Source organism: Pelophylax lessonae, assembly GCF_965119305.1.
Source record: "Pelophylax lessonae genome assembly, chromosome: 4".
NCBI lineage: Eukaryota > Metazoa > Chordata > Amphibia > Anura > Ranidae > Pelophylax > Pelophylax lessonae.
In genome coordinates, this window is record NC_138771.1 from 578,412,959 (window position 1) to 578,435,974 (window position 23,016).

At 42.4% G+C, this 23,016-nt stretch overlaps 1 protein-coding gene across 2 annotated transcripts in view; it reads right to left on the reverse strand.

The window, feature by feature from the left end:
• The window catches only part of LOC309554296 (hepatic lectin-like), a 120,193-nt gene that overhangs the window by 66,847 nt on the left and 30,330 nt on the right, over positions 1 to 23,016 (reverse strand). For both annotated transcript variants that reach the window (XM_082255949.1, XM_082255950.1), the window contains exon 5: positions 5,099 to 5,241. In XM_082255949.1, coding sequence (XP_082112075.1) covers positions 5,099 to 5,241 — 143 coding nt within the window. The remainder of the gene's footprint in view (positions 1 to 5,098; positions 5,242 to 23,016) is intronic.

Here is a 23,016-nt window from a genome sequence, read left to right on the forward strand (position 1 = left end):
TGGATCCTCTGCAGCACAGCTCAAACCCTGGTCCCTAGGCCAACTGCCTGGACCACCTTCCTCATTTCAGCAGGAGGAGAGACAGCCGTCCACCACCTCCTGAGACTTTGCTCCTGCCAAAAGACACCCTGTCACATGCCCCCTCAGGATCTCTTCCCAATCCCATGATGCATTGCAGCAATGCCCACCCACTGGGACAGTCATAAACCATTGTGTGCTATTGGCCAGGTTTCCTCCACAGACCAACAAGGTCCCTCATTGGATACAGTGGGGAGACTCCCCAGACTCAACAGGTCCCACCTGGAAGCATGTGACAGGCTAACTAACAGATCAGACCCTTCTGATAAGCAGACAAGACCCTTCTGATAAGCAGACAGGGCCACTCTATGCTTTACCTAGCACCTACCTTGGAGGGTGCTACATGTCCATGAATGTCCATTAAAGTGGTTGTCTACCCCCCCCCCCCCCCTAGTGGTTGTACCTATAGGTAAGCCTATAACAAGACTTACATTTAGGTACTGTAAATAACTCCTAAACTTGCGCCGTTTAGGAGATGTTTACATCGGATGCAGCCGATGACGGCTGCCAATCCTGTTTCTTCAGAGCCCTGTGATGTGACCAGCGGCTCCCTTGCGCTTGCGTGGGAGTGACGTCACGCCGTCCCGGCCAGTAGCACAGCCGGAGTCCGCAGACCTGGAAGGAAGATGGGCAAAGATGGATGTGGCCAGCGGGGATGACGCAGGCTTCATTTGCAGGTACCGTATTTTCCGGAGTATAAGACGACTGGACGTATAAGACGACCCCCCTATTACATGATCTACCGGTAATACTTATACTTAGGTTACCTTGGAGATAATATACTCGGCGTATAAGACGACCTCCCATTTTTGGGGGATTTTTTTGAGGTTCAAAAGTAGTCTTATACGCCAGAAAATACAGTAAGTGTAACATAATGTGCTAGTATGCATTGCATACTAGCACATTATGCATTTACTTTGCAGGTAACCAAAAAGAAAAAAAAAATTCCAGGCTTTACTTCCTCTTTAAGGACATGCTTCTGTCTGCCTGTCCACAAAGGACATTCATGGACAAATAAAATCATGGATTTTACAAATTCTCTTTACATTTCATCATGGTTGGCAACCCTGAAAGGTCACCACTTTCCCAATTAGCACACTATATTGTCAAAAGTATTGGGATGCCTGCCTTTAAATGCACATGAACTTTAATGGCTTCCCAGTCTTAGTCCGACGGTTCAATATTGAGTTGGCCCTCCCTTTGCAGCTATAACAGCTTCAACTCTTATGTGAAGGCTGTCCACAAGGTTTAGGAGTGTGTCTATGGGAATGTTTAACCATTTTTCCACAAGCACATTTGTGAGGTCAGGCACTGATGTTGGATGAGAAGACCTAGCTCGCAGTCTCTGCTCTAATTCCTCCCAAAGGTGTTCTATCCGGTTGAGGTCATGACTCTGTGCAGGCCAATCAAGTTCCTCTACCCCCAAACTTTCTACTCCACACTATATTGTCAAAAATATTGGGCCACCCCTCCAAATCGTTTGGTGGAGGGGGGATTATGGTGTGGGATTGTTTTTCAGGGGTTGGGCTTGGCCCCTTAGTTCTAATGAAGGGAACTCTTAAGGCATGAGGATACTTTTGGAAAATTTCAGGCTCCCAACTTTGTGGGAACAGTTTGGGGATGGCCTCTTCCTGTTCCAACATGACTGCGCACCAGTGCACAAAGCAGGGCCCATAAAGACATGGATGAGCAAATTTGGGATGGAGGAACTTGACTGGCCTGTACAGAGTCTTGACCTCAACCCTTTGGTAAGAATTAGAGCAGAAACTGCAAGCCAGATTTTTTCTACCAACATCAGTGCCTGACCTCACCAATGCACTCTGGGAAGAATGGTCAAACATTCCCATAGATGCACTCTTAAACCTTGTGGACAGCCTTCCCAGAAGAGTTGAAGCTCTTATAGCTGCATGGGGTGGGCCAACTCAATATTGAACCCTACGGACTAAGACTGGCATGCCATTAAATTTCATATGCGTGTAAAGGCAGGCGCACCAATCCTTTTGATAATATAGTGTACAATTACCTACTATCCTCTAAACACTACACTAAATTTTAGAGAAGCTGATATCCCTAGTGAAAGTACAATTAGCAATTTAAATATTAAAATTGAGAAAAATATCAGGAACTGATAGATTTATCTTCACTCGACTTTTAAAATAAATTAATTGATATTTAACCTCACACTGATTATAGCTTATAAATGACTTACTGAATGGAGAGAAAAATGAGAAGTACACTTACAGCAGCAATTTACATAACATCAAAATCTAACACAGACAACATTGCTTGTCAAGTATCGTCCAATATTTTTTTACCAATATCTTTATCTTGAGACAAATACAGTAAACTAGCATCAATATGGATATGATGGAGTTAACTAGGAAAAGTCATTCAGGTTTTCAAGTATATTAAACCTTAAAGTTCATAAAGTGTTTGATAACTGCTGCAATAAAAATAAGTTAATAAATAAAGCACATTATGAAATACCTATCTTAGAACAAAGCCCTCCAGCGGCGCTCTGTCACCGCTGACAGGGCTTCCATCTTCCCCCGGTCCTCTTTCTAGGTTTGCGTACTCCGGCTGTGTGAGTGGCTGGAGCCGCGGTGAAGTACATGGTGCTCTGAATGTCCGGCGTGGTATGCCGCAAATTCAGAGCACATGTGACGGTGACGTCACGGGCTGCATCCAGTGTACATCTCTTGAAAGGTGCACATTTAGGAGACATTAATTTTACATACAAGTAAAGTTTATTATACAGTGGGTACGGAAAGTATTCAGACCCCCTTAAATTTTTCACTCTTTGTTATATTGCAGCCATTTGCTAAAATCATTTAGGTTCATTCTTCTTCCTCATGAATGTACACATAGCACCCCATACTGACAGAAAAACACAGAATTGTTGACATTGTTGCAGATTTATTAAAAAAGAAAAACTGAAATATCACATGGTCCTAAGTATTCAGACCCTTTGCTGTGACACTCATATATTTAACTCAGGTGCTTTCCATTTCTTCTGATCATCCTTGAGATGGTTCTACACCTTCATTTGAGTCCAGCTGTGTTTGATTATACTGATTGGACTTGATTAGGAAAGCCACACACCTGTCTATATAAGACCTTCCAGATCACAATGCATGTCAGAGCAAATGAGAATCATGAGGTCAAAGGAACTGCCTGAAGAGCTCAGAGACAGAATTGTGGCAAGGCACAGATCTGGCCAAGGTTACAAAAAGATTTCTGCTGCACTTAAGGTTCCTAAGAGCACAGTGGCCTCCATAATCCTCAAATGGAAGACGTTTGGGATGACCAGAACCCTTCCTAGAGCTGGTCGTCCGGCCAAACTGAGCTATCGGGGGAGAAGAGCCTTGGTGAGACAGGTAAAGAAGAACCCAAAGATCACTGTGGCTGAGCTCCAGAGATGCATTCAGGAGATGGGAGAAAGTTGTAGAAAGTCAACCATCACTGCAGCCCTCCACCAGTCGGGGCTTTATGGCAGAGTGGCCCGATGGAAGCCTCTCCTCAGTGTAAGACACATGAAAGCCCGCATGGAGTTTGCTAAAAAAACACCTGAAGGACTCCCAAGATGGTGAGAAATAAGATTCTCTGGTCTGATGAGACCAAAATAGAACTTTTTGGCCTTAATTCTAAGCGGTATGTGTGGAGAAAACCAGGCACTGCTCATCACCTGTCCAATACAGTCCCAACAGTGAAGCATGGTGGTGGCAGCATCATTCTGTGGGGGTGTTTTTCAGCTGCAGGGACAGGACGACTGGTTGCAATCGAGGGAAAGATGAATGCGGCCAAGTACAGGGATATCCTGGACAAAAACCTTCTCCAGAGTGCTCTGGACCTCAGACTGGGCCAAAGGTTTACCTTCCAACAAGACAATGACCCTAAGCACACAGCTAAAATAACGAAGGAGTGGCTTCACAACAACTCCGTGACTGTTCTTGAATGGCCCAGCCAGAGCCCTGACTTAAACCCAATTGAGCATCTCTGGAGAGACCTAAAAATGGCTGTCCACCAACGTTTACCATCCAACCTGACAGAACTGGAGAGGATCTGCAAGGAGGAATGGCAGAGGATCCCCAAATCCAGGTGTGAAAGACTTGTTGCATCTTTCCCAAAAAGACTCCTGGCTGTATTAGATCAAAAGGGGGCTTCTACTAAATACTGAGCAAAGGGTCTGAATACTTAGGACCATGTGATATTTTCATTTTTAATAAATCTGCAACAATGTCAACAATTCTGTGTTTTTCTGTCAGTATGGGGTGCTATGTGTACATTCATGAGGAAGAAGAATGAACTTAAATGATTTTAGCAAATGGTTGCAATATAACAAAGAGTGAAAAATTTAAGGGGGTCTAAATATATTCCGTATACCCAATATTTTCCGTACCCACTGTAGGTTTGCCTGTAGGTAAAAACCACAAAGCAGACTTTACTATTGCTTTAAGAGGATGAATAAGGTTCAGGAGGGCAGTATTTTTAATATCATGCCAAAATCAAGAACACAGGGACATCAACTCAAACTAGCAGAAGGAAAATTCAAAACGAATTACAGAAAGTACTATTTTACCAAAGAGTAGTTGGTGATGGACCAGACAGTAAGTGGATTGAAACATGATTAGAACAAACAGATCTATAGTAAAAAAAAAAAAAAAAAAAAGGTAAAAAAAAAAAGTATAAATAAAAAAATTTGAGCAGACTCAGTTAGCCACTTGGTCTTTTTTTTTTTAGCTGTCACTCTTGACTTACTGTCAAGTATGCACCATACGCCATACAGTATACTTCACCTTATTCACATAACCAAGAAGCAATAATGCCTAATCTTCTTGATATATGTGGACATTATAGAAAGTCTTTCAAGTTTTCTGACATTTCTTAAAGCTAATATTACAACACTGGTGGTCTGGCTACCATCTCCGGAAATAATCACAGCACTATAAGACAACCCTAAACCATGTATCCAATATTTAGACCTTTGCTGCCCATACTTTGGTGGATAATTCCTGCTTACTTGCTCCTCCTGGCTATTGATAATAGCTAAATAGCCTCCCCTGTTCAAGCACATATTTTCTGCGTTCTTCCAGGTGAGTTCAAAAGCAGATAGGAAATAACAATGCTTTTCAAATTCCAGCCATTCTTTTTCGCAGGATCTGCCTGGAAAGAAAAGGCAAGGCAGGAAAGCAAGGAAAAAAAGAACAATTAAAAAATGACAATTAATATTTGACCATTCATCATGCTTTAGATAATTACAATTTGTGACTTTTGGTCATGTATACTGTATATACCAGTGCTGTGCAAACGTTTTTGGCAGGTGTGAAAAACAGCTGTAAGTTAAGAATGCTTTCAGAAATAGGAGTGTTAATAGGTTAATAGTTTATTTTTTATCAAATTAACAAAATGGAAAGTAAATGAACAGAAGAGAAATCCAAATCGAATCAATATTTGGTGTGACCACCATTTTGCCTTCAAAACAGTATCAATTCTTCTAGGTAGACTTGCATTTGAAGGCACTCGGCAGGTAAAGTAGGTTGTTCCAAACATCTTGGGGAACTAACCACAGTTCTGAACCATACCAGGCCACGTGCCTTCAGCATGAGGGGGTGGGTGCTTTGGTGTAAAAGCACCTTGTTCCCATGTTGGAGACAAGGGCCTCATCCCCACAACCCTGGGCTGTTGATGAGGGGGTCTGCAGGCAGGGGGCTTATCAGAATCTGGAAGCCCCTTTAACAAGGGGGCCCCCAGATTCTTCCCCTCATGTGAATGAGTATGGGGTACATAGTACTCCTACCCATTCACCATAAGTAATAAAAACACAGAGACAGTTTTTGACAATTCGTTTATTAAAAATAAAAAAATAAAAAAACAGTGTCCCCCAATGTAGATTCTTTGTTAATCATGAGGCCACTGCCACCTCTGGACCCAAAAAAAAAAAAAATCTGCCATTAATTAAGGCAAACCGCCAAATGCCTGGCTTGCCTTTTGACAGTTCTTATATAGGTGAGGGGCGGAGCCACCTGGCAACATCACCTGGTGGCACCTCCCCCTTGTAACGTCAAGTTGGCCCCGTCCCTGCTCCTATAAAAACTATCTTTTAAAAAAAAAACCTGGATCCCACTGGTTTCCACCAGTTATGTGCTGATGGCACTGCTGGACATCTTCTAATGTTGAACGAAAATGTGAGTCTCCCTCTACTGCATTAAGTTTCCTTGGCCGTCCACTGCAACTAAATCCCTCAATGTTGCCTGATCAATGGTGTCCCCAATGCTGAACAATACAGGCAGATACCTAATCCAGAGAAAACACAAATTACCAGTCCCTGCGCAGATCCTGGAGATTGATTCTCAAGCTGGGGAATCTTGTAATATGGCCTGTGGTGAAACACATGAATGAAGCGTGGCAGCTCTCCTAACCCTCCATGGGATATGAGGCAAAGAAGCTGTACAAAAAATAAAGGAACAGAGCGCACACCGCCCTAGTGTAACACCATTTATTTGAAGTTAATAGAAGCCATAAAAACAGGTACTCACAAACAGATAGGAAGTCATGCATGGAAATAAATATCCCCCCGATGATGTTTGCAGGGCTCTCTCCTCCTAGCCTCGGCGGCTCAGCTGTTCGTCCTGCACTGATCAGTGAGTGTCGTACGGCTAAGCCAACCGCCTCGGATTACTCAAGGAGACTCGATGTGATGCGCCTACGCACGGTCCAGCCGCCGCCGCACACTCTCCAAGAGCCAGATGCTGTAGCCGCTCACGGAAACTGACAATGCGGTTAAGCAGAGGGAGACTCCCCGATCGGGGCCCAGAGCATGACTTGCATGGGGTTGCTAGGGACAACGTTTCGGAGTCATAGCCTCCTTCTTCAGGTCTCAACACCCCAGAAATCCTTTGCCCTCATTTATATAACAATATAGCGGCTCCCCCCTCACTATTTCTTAAAGGGACATGACAATAGAGAGCCTGTAATCAGGGGCAATAATATCCAAACATTCATATATATCCATGAATTGTACATATCTAATAAAAATTTATAAAAATGAATAAGTTCATAATACAATAAAAACTTTAAAAAATTAAAAAAAAATATATATATATAACACAGAAAACACGTATGAGCGCTTAAGTGAGGATCCATTACCAGGGTATAAATTGGAATTACAACAATTGGTGAATCAGGCGTGTGGTATTGGAATCATCAGTAAGGAAGAAAAATCTTTTTTCCTTAATAATTATTTCAAGACGCCCTATTTTTACCACATCCCTAAGGTCCACAAGGACCCCAGGTGTCCACCTGGGAGACCTATTTTGGCTGGTATGGAAGGCATCACCAGCAAAATATCTCAATATGTAGATATATTCTTACAACCACTGGTGACGTCCCTGCCGGCCTACATTAGGGATTCCTCCCAGGTTTTGGACACCTTGGTAAAATATAAATGGGAAGCCAACTATCTGTGGTTATCCCTAGATGTGTGTTCCCTCTACGCATCTATTACGCATGAGGGTGGGTTAAGAGCAGTGGAGTATTTTCTTTCTGAGGCGGAATACATGCACCCGCTTCAGTCTGAATTTATATGCTCATGCACTACATTTGCGCTGGAAAGAAACTACTTTCAGTTTGATGGCTCATTTTATAGACAAGTCGCTGGCACAGCTATGGGTGCACATTTTGCGCCAAGCTATGCTAACTTGTTTATTGGTCTCTAGGAGAAAAATCATATTTGGACCCGGAACCCATTTGCCAAGCATCTTGTTTATTATGGGCGTTACATCGACTATGTGATTATTATATGGGATGGTGACCTCAATTCAGTTTCTGAATTTGTGGCCTACTGCAATTCCAATCCCTATGGTATCAGCTTCACACATGTAGTCGATGCGCAAACTTTGGTGTTTCTGGATTTAGAGCTATCCTGGGATGCTGATGGAAACATCACCTCTAGGACGCATTTTAAGGAGACTGCAGGCAACTCATACTTACATCGTACAAGTTGCCATTTACCTAAGTGGAAGGAGAATATACCCCACAGTCAATTTTGTAGGTTGCGTAGGAACTGTACAGAAGTCTCAGAGTACCCGGTGCAGGCTGATATATTAAAGAGAAGATTTCTAGAAAAAGGGTACCGTGAGGAGCACATTGATGAGGCCATTGATAGGTATACTATGGGCAGTGAGAGTAGAAGGATTGAAGGTAAAAGTGAGGAACCCTCTAATACCCTCTTTATTACCAAGTTTACCACTCAACATTGGGCTGTCAAAAGGGCCATTAAAAAACATTGGCCCATCCTTATGCAAGACTCCGCCCTATGTAGAGTACTTCCCACTAAACCTAAGGTAGTTTTTAAATGGGCTAGAAGTGTCCGGAATATTGCGGCACCTAGTCAAATTAAAAACAAGAAACAACGGTCAGTAAATAACATCCCTTTATTCCTAAATATGGTGGGCTCTTATAGATGTAAACTCAGGTGCATGGCCTGTAATTTCATGCACCATGGGAAAAAGCACTTTGTTGGAAAAGATGGGCGGACATTTAATATTCAGCAGTTTGTCTGCTGCGGCACACAATTTGTTGTATATGGTCTGCGGTGCCCATGTGGATTATTCTACGTGGGCAGAACGGTGAGGGCTATGAGAACCAGACTTGGTGAACATCGCCGGTTCATCGAACAAAAGAAAGCCATTTTTGCCAAGTACATGGTGGCAGCACTGAGGGGTTAGAGTTTGGTATTGAAGCCATCCCTATGACATTATCAGAAGGTGAAAGATTTTCGCGTCTATGTATGCGCGAAACGTATTGGATATTTACGCTTAACTCTATGTCCCCCGATGGCTTGAATGAGGAATTGGAGGTTGGCACCTTAATTTAAAACTTTGTTTTTATGTATGTACCATTTTATATATTTTACATGTTGTCAGCATATATTTACATCTTCCTCATCTCTTATGGTCTTCTATGTCAGTGTACATATATGTTGGCATGTGTGTTCCTTTATACCCACCTAGTATCAGTATATGGGAATATTTTGAGATACATATGCACACATATATGGTGTTAATTTTGTTTTGTTAGTCTAGTCTCCACAGTGCCATGTAGGTTTATATATATATATATATATATATATATATATATATTTTTTTTTTTTTTTAAGTTTTTTAAAGTTTTTATTGTATTATGAACTTATTCATTTTTATTAATTTTTATTAGATATGTACAATTCATGGATATATATGAATGTTTGGATATTATTGCCCCTGATTACAGGCTCTCTATTGTCATGTCCCTTTAAGAAATAGTGAGGGGAGGAGCCGCTATATTGTTATGTAAATGAGGGCAAAGGATCTCTGGGGTGTTGAGACCTGAAGAAGGAGGCTACGCCTCCGAAACGTTGTCCCTAGCAACCCCATGCAAGTCATGCTCTGGGCCCCGATCGGGGAGTCTCCCTCTGCTTAACCGCATTGTCAGTTTCTCTGAGCGGCTACAGCATCCGGCTCTTGGAGAGTGTGCGGCGGCGGCTGGACCGTGCGTAGGCGCACCACATTGAGTCTCCTTGAGTAATCCGAGGCGGTTGGCTTAGCCGTACAATACTCACTGATCAGTGCAGGACGAACAGCTATGCCGCCGAGGCTAGGAGGAGAGAGCCCTGCAAACATCATCGGGGATATTTATTTCCATGCATGACTTCCTATCTGTTTGTGAGTACCTGTTTTTATGGCTTCTATTAACTTCAAATAAATGATGTTACACTAGGGCGGTGTGCGCTCTGTTCCTTTATTTTTTGTACAGATACCTAATCCATCATGCCATAGCATTAGGGAGACATGTGATTGGTCCCATGTATTCTGCAGCAGGACAACAACCCCAAACATACAGACAATGAGAATGATCTTCAGCATAAAGAACAAGAAGTCCTGGAAGTGATGGTTTGGCCCCCACACAGCCCTGAACTCAACATCATGGAGTTTGTCTGGGGTTACATAAAGAGACAAATAGATTTGAGACAGTTTACATCCACAGAAGATATCTGGTTAGTTCTCCATGATGTTCGAATCCACCACCCTGCCGAGTTCCTTCAAAAAAATGTATGCAAGTATCTAAAATAATTGATGATGTTTAAAGCCAAAGGGTAGTCACATCAAATATTGATTTGACCTAGGTTTTTTTCTCTGTGCGCTCACTTTGCATTATGTAAATTGATGAAAAAACATAAATAAAATATATATTTTTGAAAGCATTCTTACTTTACAGTATTTCTTCACACTTAAAACAATAAGAGTGCAGCGCTTCAAATAATTACAATAAAACAAAAAACATAGACAAAAAGTCCCAATGTGGAGTGTGATCATGCACACAAACATAAATAGTGCTCCGCTTGGTGAATCCGACAACCGGTAATGTAGTCTCCTCACCTCAAGAGTAGCCCTTGTGTTACCAGATGGGCTAGCAGGGCATACAACATTCCTAGATAATGAAATAATCAAAATTCTGTCGACCAGCGATCCATACACAAGCAGATTCAATGACAAGCAGATCTCTTCCTCTGATCAGAAAGCATTATGCCAAACAAGCTCCCATCTTAACAGTGCATTCACTGTTGAATTCCTCTGCACAAAGCTTTGAAGAAGTGAGCTATATCCTCTAGTAGGTGCAATAGCCGCTCACCTCCAAAAACACCTTTAAATACCTTGATATACTTCACTATGAGTACCCATTCATTTTTCTGAGCGTACTGGATCAGTATAAAGAATATCTGGAGGATTAATGCCCACTAACAAACAAGGCGGACAACACCTATTACATTACGATACAAAGGACATCCCAGAGATCCCAATAGAAGCCCCCACCTGTGGAGGAGGATTACATATCCCAGTACAGTGATTGTCATCACTAAATACCACTTGCCGACTGCTCACAGTATATTTACTGCGGCAGTCAGCCCCCCACAGGCAGAGCGACGTAGGTCTACGTCGCTAGCCTGTGAGGCTCTGGGGAGCGAGCGCGCGCCCGCGGAGGCGCGCTCCCGCGGAGGCGCGCTCCCGCTCCCGCACGGTCACGGACCCCCCCGCGTGTGACTGGCGGACCCGATGTCCGCCGGTCACTCGGCGATCGTCGGGGGTCGGGAGAAAGTCAGGCGGCTTGTGTAAACAAGCTGCCTGTCATTCTCCTCGGTGTAAAGACAGTGATCACACGGATCTACTATGTAGATCCATTGATCAGTGTCCTTACACCTCAAGCCACAGCCAATCACAGTAGAAAGCACGCCCCTAGGGACACACACAGCCCCTCCCTCCCAAATAAAATTAACCCCTTCACTACCAGTGTATTTTTACAGTAACAGTGCATATATATAGCACTGATTACTGTAGAAATGTCACTGGTAACCCCAAAAGTGTCAAAAATGTCAGTCAAGGGTCCGATCTGTCCGCCTCAATGTCGCAGTACCGCAAAAAAATCGCAGATCGCCGCCATTACGCGTTAAAAAAAAAACAACAAAAATGACAAAAATCTTTCCCTTTGTTCGTAAACGCGATAACTTTTGCGCAAACCAATAAAAATACGCTTTTTGCGATTTTTTTTTACCAAACATATGTAGCATAAAACAAATTGGCCGAAAATGTTAAAAAATTTTGATTTTTACATTTTTTTGGGGGAATTTCATATAAAAAAATGTGAAAAATATTGTTATTTTTGCAAAATTTACGCTATTTTTTTGTTTATAGCGCAAAAAGTGAAAATCGCACAGGTGATCAAATACCACCAAAAGAAAGCTCTGTTTGTGGGAAAAAAAGGACGTCAAATTCGTTTAGGTATAGCGTCGTACGACCGCGCAATTGTCCGTTAAAGTCAGGCAGTGCCGAATCGCAAAATACCCCCTGGTCGTTTAGCAGGAAAATCCTCCGGGGCTAAAGTGGTTAAAGGTGTTTTTGGAGGTGAGCGACCATTGCACCTACTAGACTAGAGGATATAGCTCACTTCTGGTGACACGTTGAGGAGTTCCACGAAAGGCACTTGATTACTGTGAAGAATCACGAAAGTCATTTTTTCTTTGAAGCAAATTTTGCACATTTTTGCACATGGACTATTATTTATAATTGAATATCACCCCACAATTTTATATTATATATATATTTATTGTCATTTATGCCATTTCACCTATCGTATTACTTGAGCATCTTATATTGAGGATATTTGCTATTGTTTTATTGCATCAACAATTTTACACTATATATGTTTTATGCACCTATTAATGCTCCATCAGTTTGAGTTATCTTTTCACTGAAGTCACATAGCCTATTTGCATCTATTTCATCACTTTATTTCCATCATTTTACACCCATTGGATCTATTTCATCACTTTATTTTCTTTATGTTACACCCATTGGAGTGTGCATCAAACTATAACTAGGATTATGTGTCATACCCAGTTTTAGGAATATATACAATTTTATATATATTTATATCCTGTTGGATTTATATGATTATTTAGTGAAATAAGCACCGATTCCCCCCGCTTTTCTTTTAATGTCACTACAGATAGATTACTACAGATAACAATAAAAATTATTTAAAAAAAATGAAAGGGAAGGTGTCAAAATAACACAAAAAAGCAAAATAAATATTTAAATTAAAAAAATTCAAGCACCCCCGTCCCCCCGTGCTTGCGCGCAAAGGCGCACGCAAGCGTCGGTCTAGTGTCATATGTAAACCGCAATTGCAGCATGCATGTGAGGTATCGCCATGAACTCCACGTCAAGGGCAGTCATTTTTGCAGTAGACCTCCTCTGTAAGTCTAAAGTGGTAACCTGTAAAGACTTTTAAAGGCTTTTAAAAATGTACATAGATTGTTGCCGCTGCACGGGCGTGCGCAATTTTAAAGCATGTTTAGTATCTATGTAGTCGGCATAAGATCATCTTTTAAATTTTACCAAACAATTAGGAAATATATAGTGTATTTGTGCATTAAATGAAAATTGTTCTGTAGGGCCAAATATATAATGTTTGGGGGTTCAAAGTAATTTTCTAGTAAAAAAAAAAAATATTTTTTCATGTAAACAAAAAGTCACAGAAAAGGCTTGGTTTTCAAGTGGTTAGAAGAGTGGGTGATGTGTGGCTAAGATTAAGCATAAAATGCCAGGACAGTTCAAACATCCCACAAATTACCCCTTTTTGGAAAGTAGACACCCAAAGCTAATTGTTAAGAGGCATATTGAGTCCATGGAGTATTTTATATTTTGCCCTAAGTTTTGGGAAAATTACAATTTGTTTTATTTTTTGTTTTGTTTTTTTTTTTTTACACAAAGTTGTCACTAAATGATATATTGCTCACACATGCCATGGGTATATGTGAACTGACACCCGAAAATACATTCTGCTGTTTCTCCTGAGTACAGGGATACCCCATGTGTGAGACTTTTTGGGAGCCCAGCTGTGTATGGAACCCCGAAAACCGATCACCACCTTCAGGTTTTCTAATGGCGTAAACTGTTTATTTTACTTCCTCACTACCTGTCACAGTTTCGGAGGCTCTGAAAATTCAAGATAGCACAAAACCCCCCCAAATGACCCCATTTTGCAAAGTAGACAATCCAAGCTATTTGCTGAGAGGCATAGTGAGTCCATGGAATATTTTATATTTTGCCACAAGTTTCGGGAAAATTATTTCTTTATTTTATTTTTATTTTTTACACAAAGTTGTCACTAAGTGATATATTGCTCAGACATGCCATGAATATATTTGAAATGACACCCCAAAATACATTCTGCTGCTTCTTCCAAGTATGGAGATACCACATGTGTGAGACTTTTTGCCAGTCTAACTGCGTACAGGACCCCAAAACCAATCACCACCTTCAGGCTTTCTAAGGTCGCAAATTGTTGATTTCACTCCTCACTACCTGTCACAGTTTTGAAGGCCATGAAAGGCCAAGATAGCACAACCCCCCCCCCCCAAAGACCCCTTTTAGAAAAAGTAGACACCCCAAGGTATTTGATAAGATGTACTGGTGAGTATTTTGCAGCTCTCATTTATTTTGGAAAAATTAAGAAAGAATAAGGAAAATGCATTTTTTCCCCTCTTTTTTTCAATTTTCAAAACTTTGTGACAAAAAGGGAGATCTGCAAAACACTCAACATGCCTCTCAGCAAATAGCTTAGGGTGTCTACTTTTTTAAAAGGGGTCATTTTGGGGGGGTTTGTGCTGTCTTGGCATTTCATGGCCTCCGAAACTGTGATAGGTAGTGAGGAGTGAAATCAAAAATTTACACCCTTGGAAAGCCTGAAGGCGGTGATTGGATTTCAGGGTCCTGTATGCGGCTAGACTGCCAAAAAGTCTCACACATGGGATATCCCCCATACTCAGGAAAAGCAGCAGAATGTATTTTGGTATCTCATTTCACATATACCCATAGCATGTGTGAGCAATATATCATTTAGTGACAACTTTGTGTAAAAAAATAAATAAAATAATAATAATACATTTCCCAAAACTTGTGGCAAAATATAAAATATTCCATGGACTCACCATGCCTCTCAGCAAATAGACTGGAGAGTCTACTTTGCAAAATGGCATAATTTTGGAGGGTTTTGTGCTATCTTGACATTTCAGGGCCTCCGAAACCGTGATAGGTAGTGAGAAAGTGCAATGAGCAATTTACACCCCTTGAAATTCTGAAGGTGGTGATTGGTTTTCGGGGTTCCGTACACAGCTAGGCTACCCAAAAGTCTCACACATGTGGTATCTCTGTACTCAGGAGAAGCAGCAAAATGTATTTTGGGGTGTAATTACACATATATCCATGGAATGTGTGAGCAATGTATCATTTCAATGACAACTTTTTGTAAAAAAATAACATTTTTTTTTAGTCTTTTTTCAAACACCTGTGACAAAAAAAAATAATTTTCAATGGGCTTAACATGCCTCTAAGGCCATTCCTTAGGATGTCTACTTTTCAAAAAGTGGTAATTTGGGGGGGGGGGGTTGTACTGCCCTGTCATTTTAGAACTTCAAGAAATGAGATAGGCATTTTGGCTTAAATATATGACAAAAATTTAGTATATTGGATATTTTTTAAAAGAAAATTTCATTTTTTTCCTCAAAATTTTCGCTTTTTTTTATTAATATCACAAAAAATAAAAAGCACAGAGGTGATCAAATATCATCAAAAGAAAGCTATATTTATGGGGAAAAAAAGGACGTAGATTTTGTTTGGGTACAGCATTGCATGACCGCGCAATTGTAAGTTAAAGTCACGCAGTGCCAAGTTGAAAAAAGTGGCCTGGTCATTAAGGGGGCAAATCCTTCCAGTCCAGAAGTGGCTAAAATACTCCAACTGATATGATGTAATCAATAGCCCTATATATAGGTAAAGTTGCAATGGGTATACAGTACATGCAATGACCTGATATGATGTAATTGATAATGATAGCCCTAAATATAGAACTCTATGTATGGTATATCGTCTATGGTATGCACTACTGAATACACGTCTCACTATCTGATCCCTGAACTTGTAAAAAGCACAAATCTCTCTCAATTCCTGCTAGGAATGTCTCACTGCACTGTCTCACAAACTGCAAATAAACAATTCTCTCCCTGCCTCAAACAAGTTTCTCTCCCTCCCTGCTAGGAATGTATCACTGCACTGTCTGACAAACTGCAAAGAAACGATTCTCTCCCTGCCTCAAACACGTTTCTCTCCCTTCCTGCTAGGAATGTCTCACTGGCACTGTCTGACAAACTGCAAAGAAACTATTCTCTCCTTGCCTCAAACACGTTCCTGTCCCTCCCTACACTGCTAGAAATGTCTCACTGCACTGTCTGACAAACTGCAAAAAAAAGCTATTCTCGCCGTGCCTCAAACGTGTTCCTCTCCGTCTCCTCGCCCGCACAATCACACTACACACTGCAGCTGCGCGGGCGGCCTTTATGTAGTGTGGGGCGTGTAGCCTTTATGTAGTGTGGGGCCTGCCTTTAGTCCAATCATGGCAGAGATCATTTAACCACTTAAGCCCCGGAAGATTTGGCTGCTCAAAGAGCAGGGCCTATTTTGCAATTCTGCACTGGGTGAATTTAACGGAAAATTGCGCGGTCGTGCGACGCTGTACCCAAACAAAATTGATGTCCTTTTTTTCCCACAAACAGAGCTTTCTTTTGGTGGTATTTGATCACCTGTGTGATTTTTATTTTTTGCGCTACAAACAAAAAAAAGCGACAATTTTGAAAAAATAACAATATTTTTCACATTTTCAAATTCACATTTGAAATTCTCAAAAAAAAATGTAAAAATCTAAATTTTTTAACATTTTAGGCCAATTTGTTTTCTGCTACATATGTTTGGTAAAAAATTTCAATAAGCGTATTTTGATTGGTTTGCGCAAAAGTTATTGCGTTTACTAACTACGGGAAAGATTTATGTCATTTTTATTGTTTTTTTTTTTTACTAGTAATGGCGGCGATCTGCAATTTTTTTTTCCGGGACTGCGACATTGCCGCGGACAGATCGGACCCCTGACTGACATTTTTGACACTTTTGGGAGTACCAGTGACATTACTACAGTAATCAGTGCTATAAATATGCACTGTTACTGTAAAAATGAAACTGGCAGGGAAGGTTAACTTCATTGGTGAACAAGGGGTTAAGTGTGTCCCTAGGGGCGTGAGTCTAACTGTGGGGGGGCGTGGCTTGTGATGTAAAAACAGAGACATACGATACTACATAGCAGGATCGTATAGTCGCTGCAGTTGCATCAGGAAGAATGACAGACGGCTGTGTTTACATTAGCCGCCTGCCTTTCTCCCTCTCCAGTGGGAGATCGCGATTGAGCCACCGGTCACTCGCGCGGGGATGCCTGTGAACGAGTGAGGTGCATGCTTTGGCCAGTCATATAACGTGCTGCGCGCAGTGCATTATGGGATCTCGAATTTCCCGCGAAGAAGCATATTTGTTCGTCATTCGACGAATGGTCGAACGACCAATGTTCGAGTCGAACTTAGCTTTGACTCGAACTCGAAGCTCATCCCTACTCCCTACCTAATAACCCAATGAATTCACACAATTTTGACTTTGCACAGGATATCCCATAAACTCCCCACAACAATAAAATTATCCATATACAATTCTTCATAATGTATATATAGAATACCCCAATCGTAAGAGGAAAAGGAGGGGAAAAAAGGAACCCCCCCCCCCCAACTCCCCACATCTCCATTTCCCTGTACATGAAAACTCACAAACTTGTTGGAAATTTCCCCGAGCACTTAGAGTTTCAAACCGACATCACCCCTGTCCACACGGGACACATACCAGGAGATCTTCTAGTGGCAAACTTCATTATTATTATTATTATTATTTTTATTATACAGGATTTATATAGCGCCAACAGTTTGCGCAGCGCTTTGCAATGTGAGGGAAGACAATACAGTTACAATACAATTCAAAACAGGAGGAACTAGAGGGCCCTGCTCATTAGAGCTTACAATCTAGAAGGGAGGGTCAAGTGAAACAAAAGGCAATAACCGTGGAGGATGGGCTGATGGAGAAAATGGAGGTATATTTGTTAAGTGTGGGTAGGATAGGCTTCTCTGAAAAGGAGGGTTTTCAGAGATCGCCTAAATACCGGAAGTGCGCTAATACCAAATAAAAACATGGAGAAAACCACCGTATTCATAAATCTTTTTAGTTCTTTCTATTTTCCAAGAATACCTCTTCCAACACCTCTTCCTATCAGAGGAGAGAGAGAGAGGTGTCACTATAGTTGCACTGTGTATTGGGAATTCTTTATCACAGTATTATTGTGTCACTTTACTTGCACTGTGTTATTGGGACTTTCAATATCACTTGTTTTTTGATTTAATATTTAATAATGTTTATCGCATTATTTTAGTTTACGGTCACATTGTTTATCATTTTACACTAAGCGATTTATTTTTGATGTTCATTCACTTAGCGCAGCAATATTATTTATTCATTATCGTAGGTGTTTTGTGTTTGGCACTGATTGCTTGCAGCTTTGTGTTCACCACTTGTACTATTTAGATAGGGATTGCGCTGATTATTTTATTCTTTATATTTCAAACACTATTTTTTAAATCTTTTTCCAACCATACAATAGCTGCTTCTGAGGTATCAAAAAAACTAAACAATATCTCCATCCACAATACACAGCTTAACTGGATATAACATTAAGTATGTTATTTGCAGTGACCTTAATCTGCGCTTCACTTCTACAAATTTTGCACGCTGTTTCTGTACCTCAATTGAAAAGTCTGGAAAAAAAGAAACTCTGTTGCCATTATACTCAATACTACCCCACTAGCGTGCCTTTGATAAAATAAGGTCTCTGTCTCTGTAATTCAGTAACTTCAGAATAGCTGGCCTAGGCAGAGTTCCTGGTGGAGGTAAACGGCCGGGTATACAGTGGGCACACTCAATCGTAAACAATCTTGAGAAGACTTTCTGCCCCAATTTGTCTATTAGCCATTTTTCCAAAAAGACAACTGTAAATTTACCTTCCTTCTGTTCAGGGAGGCCTAAAATACGAACATTTTTATGCCTTTATCTATCTTCCATATTTTCCATTCTCCGCGATTGATCCTTTATTTGTACTTGCAACTACTGGAGGTCCTTTTTTACATAGGGTAGGGCATCTTCCACCTCACTGATTCTACCCTCCACTGCCATAGTACATTCACACATTTTTTGGGTCCCCTTTTATTTCCGACAGCTGATTTGTTAACAATATTAGTGAATTGTTACATGCTTGTACAGCCATAAAGACATCGCTCAGTGTAGGCTCAGATGTTGATAAAGATACTGCGACATTATTCTGCAGGTTTGATTTTCCTGATTTCCCCCTTCCTTTTGATCACCCATCATAGCCCCCCCCCCCCCCCAAACACATCATTGCTATTTTGATCTGTGGTTGAAAATGGAGCTATGTTCGATGCCCTAACCTCCTGGGAAACTGTGATCTATTGGAAGAGCTCTACTGCATACTCTCCTGTGAACTCTCCTGTGTGTCCCTTGAGCTAGACCTAAATATAGACCTAGGTGCAGTGCCTGTTGGCAGCCCCTGCTTAACCGCATCCTCACTGGCTCCATTCCTGGACACATGCTGGGATTGTAATTGAGGACGGTTGTCAGCATCAATGCCATCTTGATGTAATTGATGAGGGTCATCGGCTCCCTGTACCGCCTTCTCCTGCTCTTTCTTTTTTTTTTTTTTTCATTATTGCGCATAATTACACACAGTTTCTGTTTGCTTTTTAATGGATTTTCCAACATACTCCAGCCACTGAGGAGGCACTCTTACTGCTCTGCCACACTCTCCGCCACACTCCTTCAAGCTGTCACTGACCACCGACTCTCGCAGCAACCAGCCGACCAACGACACAACCAACTCACAACTCTCAGTAGCCAGCTCCAGGTTGGCTCTGGGGATCCAGAGATCACTCTCACCTCCTGCTGATGATGATTACACACACAGACAGTGTCACAGTAGTCAGCTGGCGGCTCCCAGCTGATAGCTCCCGACACCTGGCGCGTATTGTGCAGTGACAGTCCCAAAGCAGCCACTAATGTTCGTTGATGACTAGGAGCTCCCAGCACCCAAAGTGTGCCGTGCGGTAGTCCGCCTAATGGTCGGGCATCCCTGGTAGTGGTATATTGGTGGTTACAGGATAACAGCAGTACCATGTGAGCAGGGCCGGTGCTTCCACTAGGCAAACTAGGCAGCCGCCTAGGGCGCATTGCCATCTAGGGGCGCAGCCACGAGTCAGCACTCACTCTCTGTCATGAATGATCCTTGTGAGCTGAGGAAAGGGGCGGCAGTGGAGGAGGAAGAAGGGACAGAGGAAGATGCCAGGTGTCTGGGGCAGTGGCAGAACTACCAGGCCCTGGCTTTCCACCATTGTTGGGGGAGCCCCAAGGGGCAGGAAAGGAGCCCACTGGAGTGTTAACTGCATAATGATCCTCTTCGTCTGGAGCTGAGCGGCCTATTCCCTGGGCGGGAAGTTAATCTCTAATCTGAGCTGGTGGGCAGCCTTTCATTTCCCTGGGTCGGTATTAAGCAGGGAGTGGAGGAGAGCTGAACCTGAGCTGGAGCTCGGCACTGGAGGGCAGCACCTTTACTGGAGCAGAAGCAACGAGACAACGGAATGGTCTGAGGATGTTGGTGATGAAGGAGGTGCGGAGCTCTCTGACTGCTGCTTCTCCCTCCACCAGGAGCCGGTTGGAGCTGTGGTGAGCACTGTGGTCCAGGAGAGGAGCACCCTGGGAGACGGAATCAGCAGGATCATGGTGAAGGAGGGCAGAGTGCAGGCCACTCTCTTCATAATGCCCAGTAAGTGTCCCCAGAACAGGGAATCAGGGTCCCTGGGTGTGACATGGAGTATCCCTGGTGTGAAAGAGAATTGTGGTCACCAGGTCTACCATGGGGAATCGGAGTCACCAGGTGTGACATGGGGAGAGGGGTCACAAGTGTAACAGGGGTTTGGGGTCACCAGGTGTGCCATGAGGAATTGGGATCCCTGGGTGTGCAATGGGGGATTTACGTCCCCGGGTGTGACATAGGGGGACATCAGGGTCCCCAGGTGTGACATGGAGAAATATGGGGATCACTGGGTATGACAGCATTACATGGAGGAACCATCAGATCAGGGTCACTGGATATGACATAGAGCAGTTTTTAACCCCTTCCCTTTTTTTTTTTTTTTTTTTTGGGGGGGCGCAAGTAGCTGATCTTGCCTAGGGCGTAAAACAGTCTAGCACCGGCCCTGCGTGTGAGCCCATGGAGCCTCCTACTCGCATCTGCCCGCTCACATCCCTTTTTTAAAGTCCATTTTTTCTCTTTATTAAGACTTTTTACATTATGGTTTAGCCACCCAGGTTTAACCTTCGCTCTTCTATATTTATTGCCCATTGGAATATACTGTGTGATACCTTTGTTTATTATGTTCCTAAAGCATTCCCATTTTTCTTCCATGCTTAATGTTTCTAGGATTTGGTCCCAATTGATGTCTGAACTTTGCTTGTTTGAAATTTTGTGTTCTTGTGCTACCCTTGTGCCTCCTTTTCCTATGATTTACACTAAATGTAATCATCTTGTGATCGCTAGATCCCAAGTTGTCCTGCATTGCGACATCTGAGATCAGACTATGATCGTTTGTAATTAGTAGATCTAGGAATGCATTCTTTCTAGTTGGGGAATCCACCAATTCAGACATGAAGTTGTCCTGTAAGACATTCATGAAATGATGGGCCCTTAATGAGTGAGCTGTCCCCTCTGCCCAGTCAATATCAGGATAATTGAAGTCCCCCATTATGATGACATTTCCCTGCCTCGTTGCCATTTTCTAACTGTGATAAGAGATCCAACTCCTCCTCCTCCTTCAGGTTGGGGGGTCTGTAACATACCCCCACTATTCACTTCCCACTTACTTCTTCTCTTTGGAGTTCTACCCACACATATTCCACCTTCCCCTTGTCCCATTCCCAATGTCCTTCCTCTCTATCACCCTTACATAATTTTTGATATACAGACACACCCCTTCCTCTCTTCTACCTTCCCTGTCCTTCCGGTACAAGGAATACCCCTGGATATTTGCCAGACAGTCATGAGCTGTCAAACCAAGTTTCTGTTGTTCCCTAAATCCTCCTCGTTTAGCAGCTCCAGTTCATCCATTTTTGTTAACTAGGCTCCTGGCATTTGTGTATACGCCTCTCTGTGTTGCATGAGTGCATATTAATTCCTCCTTCTGTTTTCTCAGGCTTTGTTTTTTTTGATTTGTTCATTCTTTCACCCCGGGTTTAGATTTTACAGGTATATTAGGACTACTGACTCCACTATTACCCTCTGTTCTTTGCTGACTGCCAGCTATCGCTTCCTCTGAATCCTCCTCCCCAACACCTAGTTTAAAAGGCCCTCCAACTTCATGGCCATCATTCTTCCCAATTATAAAGCCATTTTTTCCAAACTGCTTCAGTGTAATTCACAGAAAGAAAGGCTTTGAAGGAATACGGCTTTACAAGCAATGAAAAATTATAACCTGACAGGTTGTGGTAAGGTGGACCAAAAGAAACCCAAAAGCTATCCACTGATTCAGTGCAAAGCATAGTAGTGGCTTCTTAAAACAGAAGATACCTACATGACACTTTTATCACAAATGCCAAAAACAAGGGTGTATTCCTCATCGTAAAGTGGTTCTAAAGACTCCTTTTTTCTTTAAAATAATAAACACATCATACTTACCTGCACTGTGCCACGATTTTGTACTTTTGGCCTCCTTGCCAAGTGCCCCTGCAACAAGCAGCTTGCTTTGAAGGCACTGGTGCTTGCTCACTCCCGAACCACCTCTGTGCGTCTATAAGACCCAGATAGAACCAGGAGAGCCACGGCTCTCATGCACATTGCTGGATCAAGAAGTATTAAGGGGGGGTTGCAGGGGAAGCTGCACACTGAGGGTTTCTTACCTTCATGCTTAGAATACAGGATGGTAAAAAATTTTACCCTGTACAACCATGAAAATGAAATCACATTTAAATTTCTGGCAATACAATACTATTGGTGGCAATAGAATGCACCCCCCCCTTCCCCCAGTCCACATACCAGGCCATTCAGGTCTGGTATGGATTTTAAGGGGAACCACGCCAGAAAAAAAAAAAAAAAGCATGGGGTATCCCCAAAATCCATACCATAGCCTTATCTGAGCTCGCAGCCTGGTAAGTCAGGAAAGGGGGAGGGGGATGAGTGAGCTCCCCCCTCCTGAACTATACCAGGCCATGTGCCCTCAACATGGGGGGTGGGTGCTTTGGGGCAGGAGGGCTTATCAGAATCTGGAAGCCTCCTTTCCTATTCAGCTGTCAGCGGGGAAGCCTATTGACAGCCGATGACTCATCAGTTGTTAAGAACGCCACGGTCAGCTTCCCGGCCCAC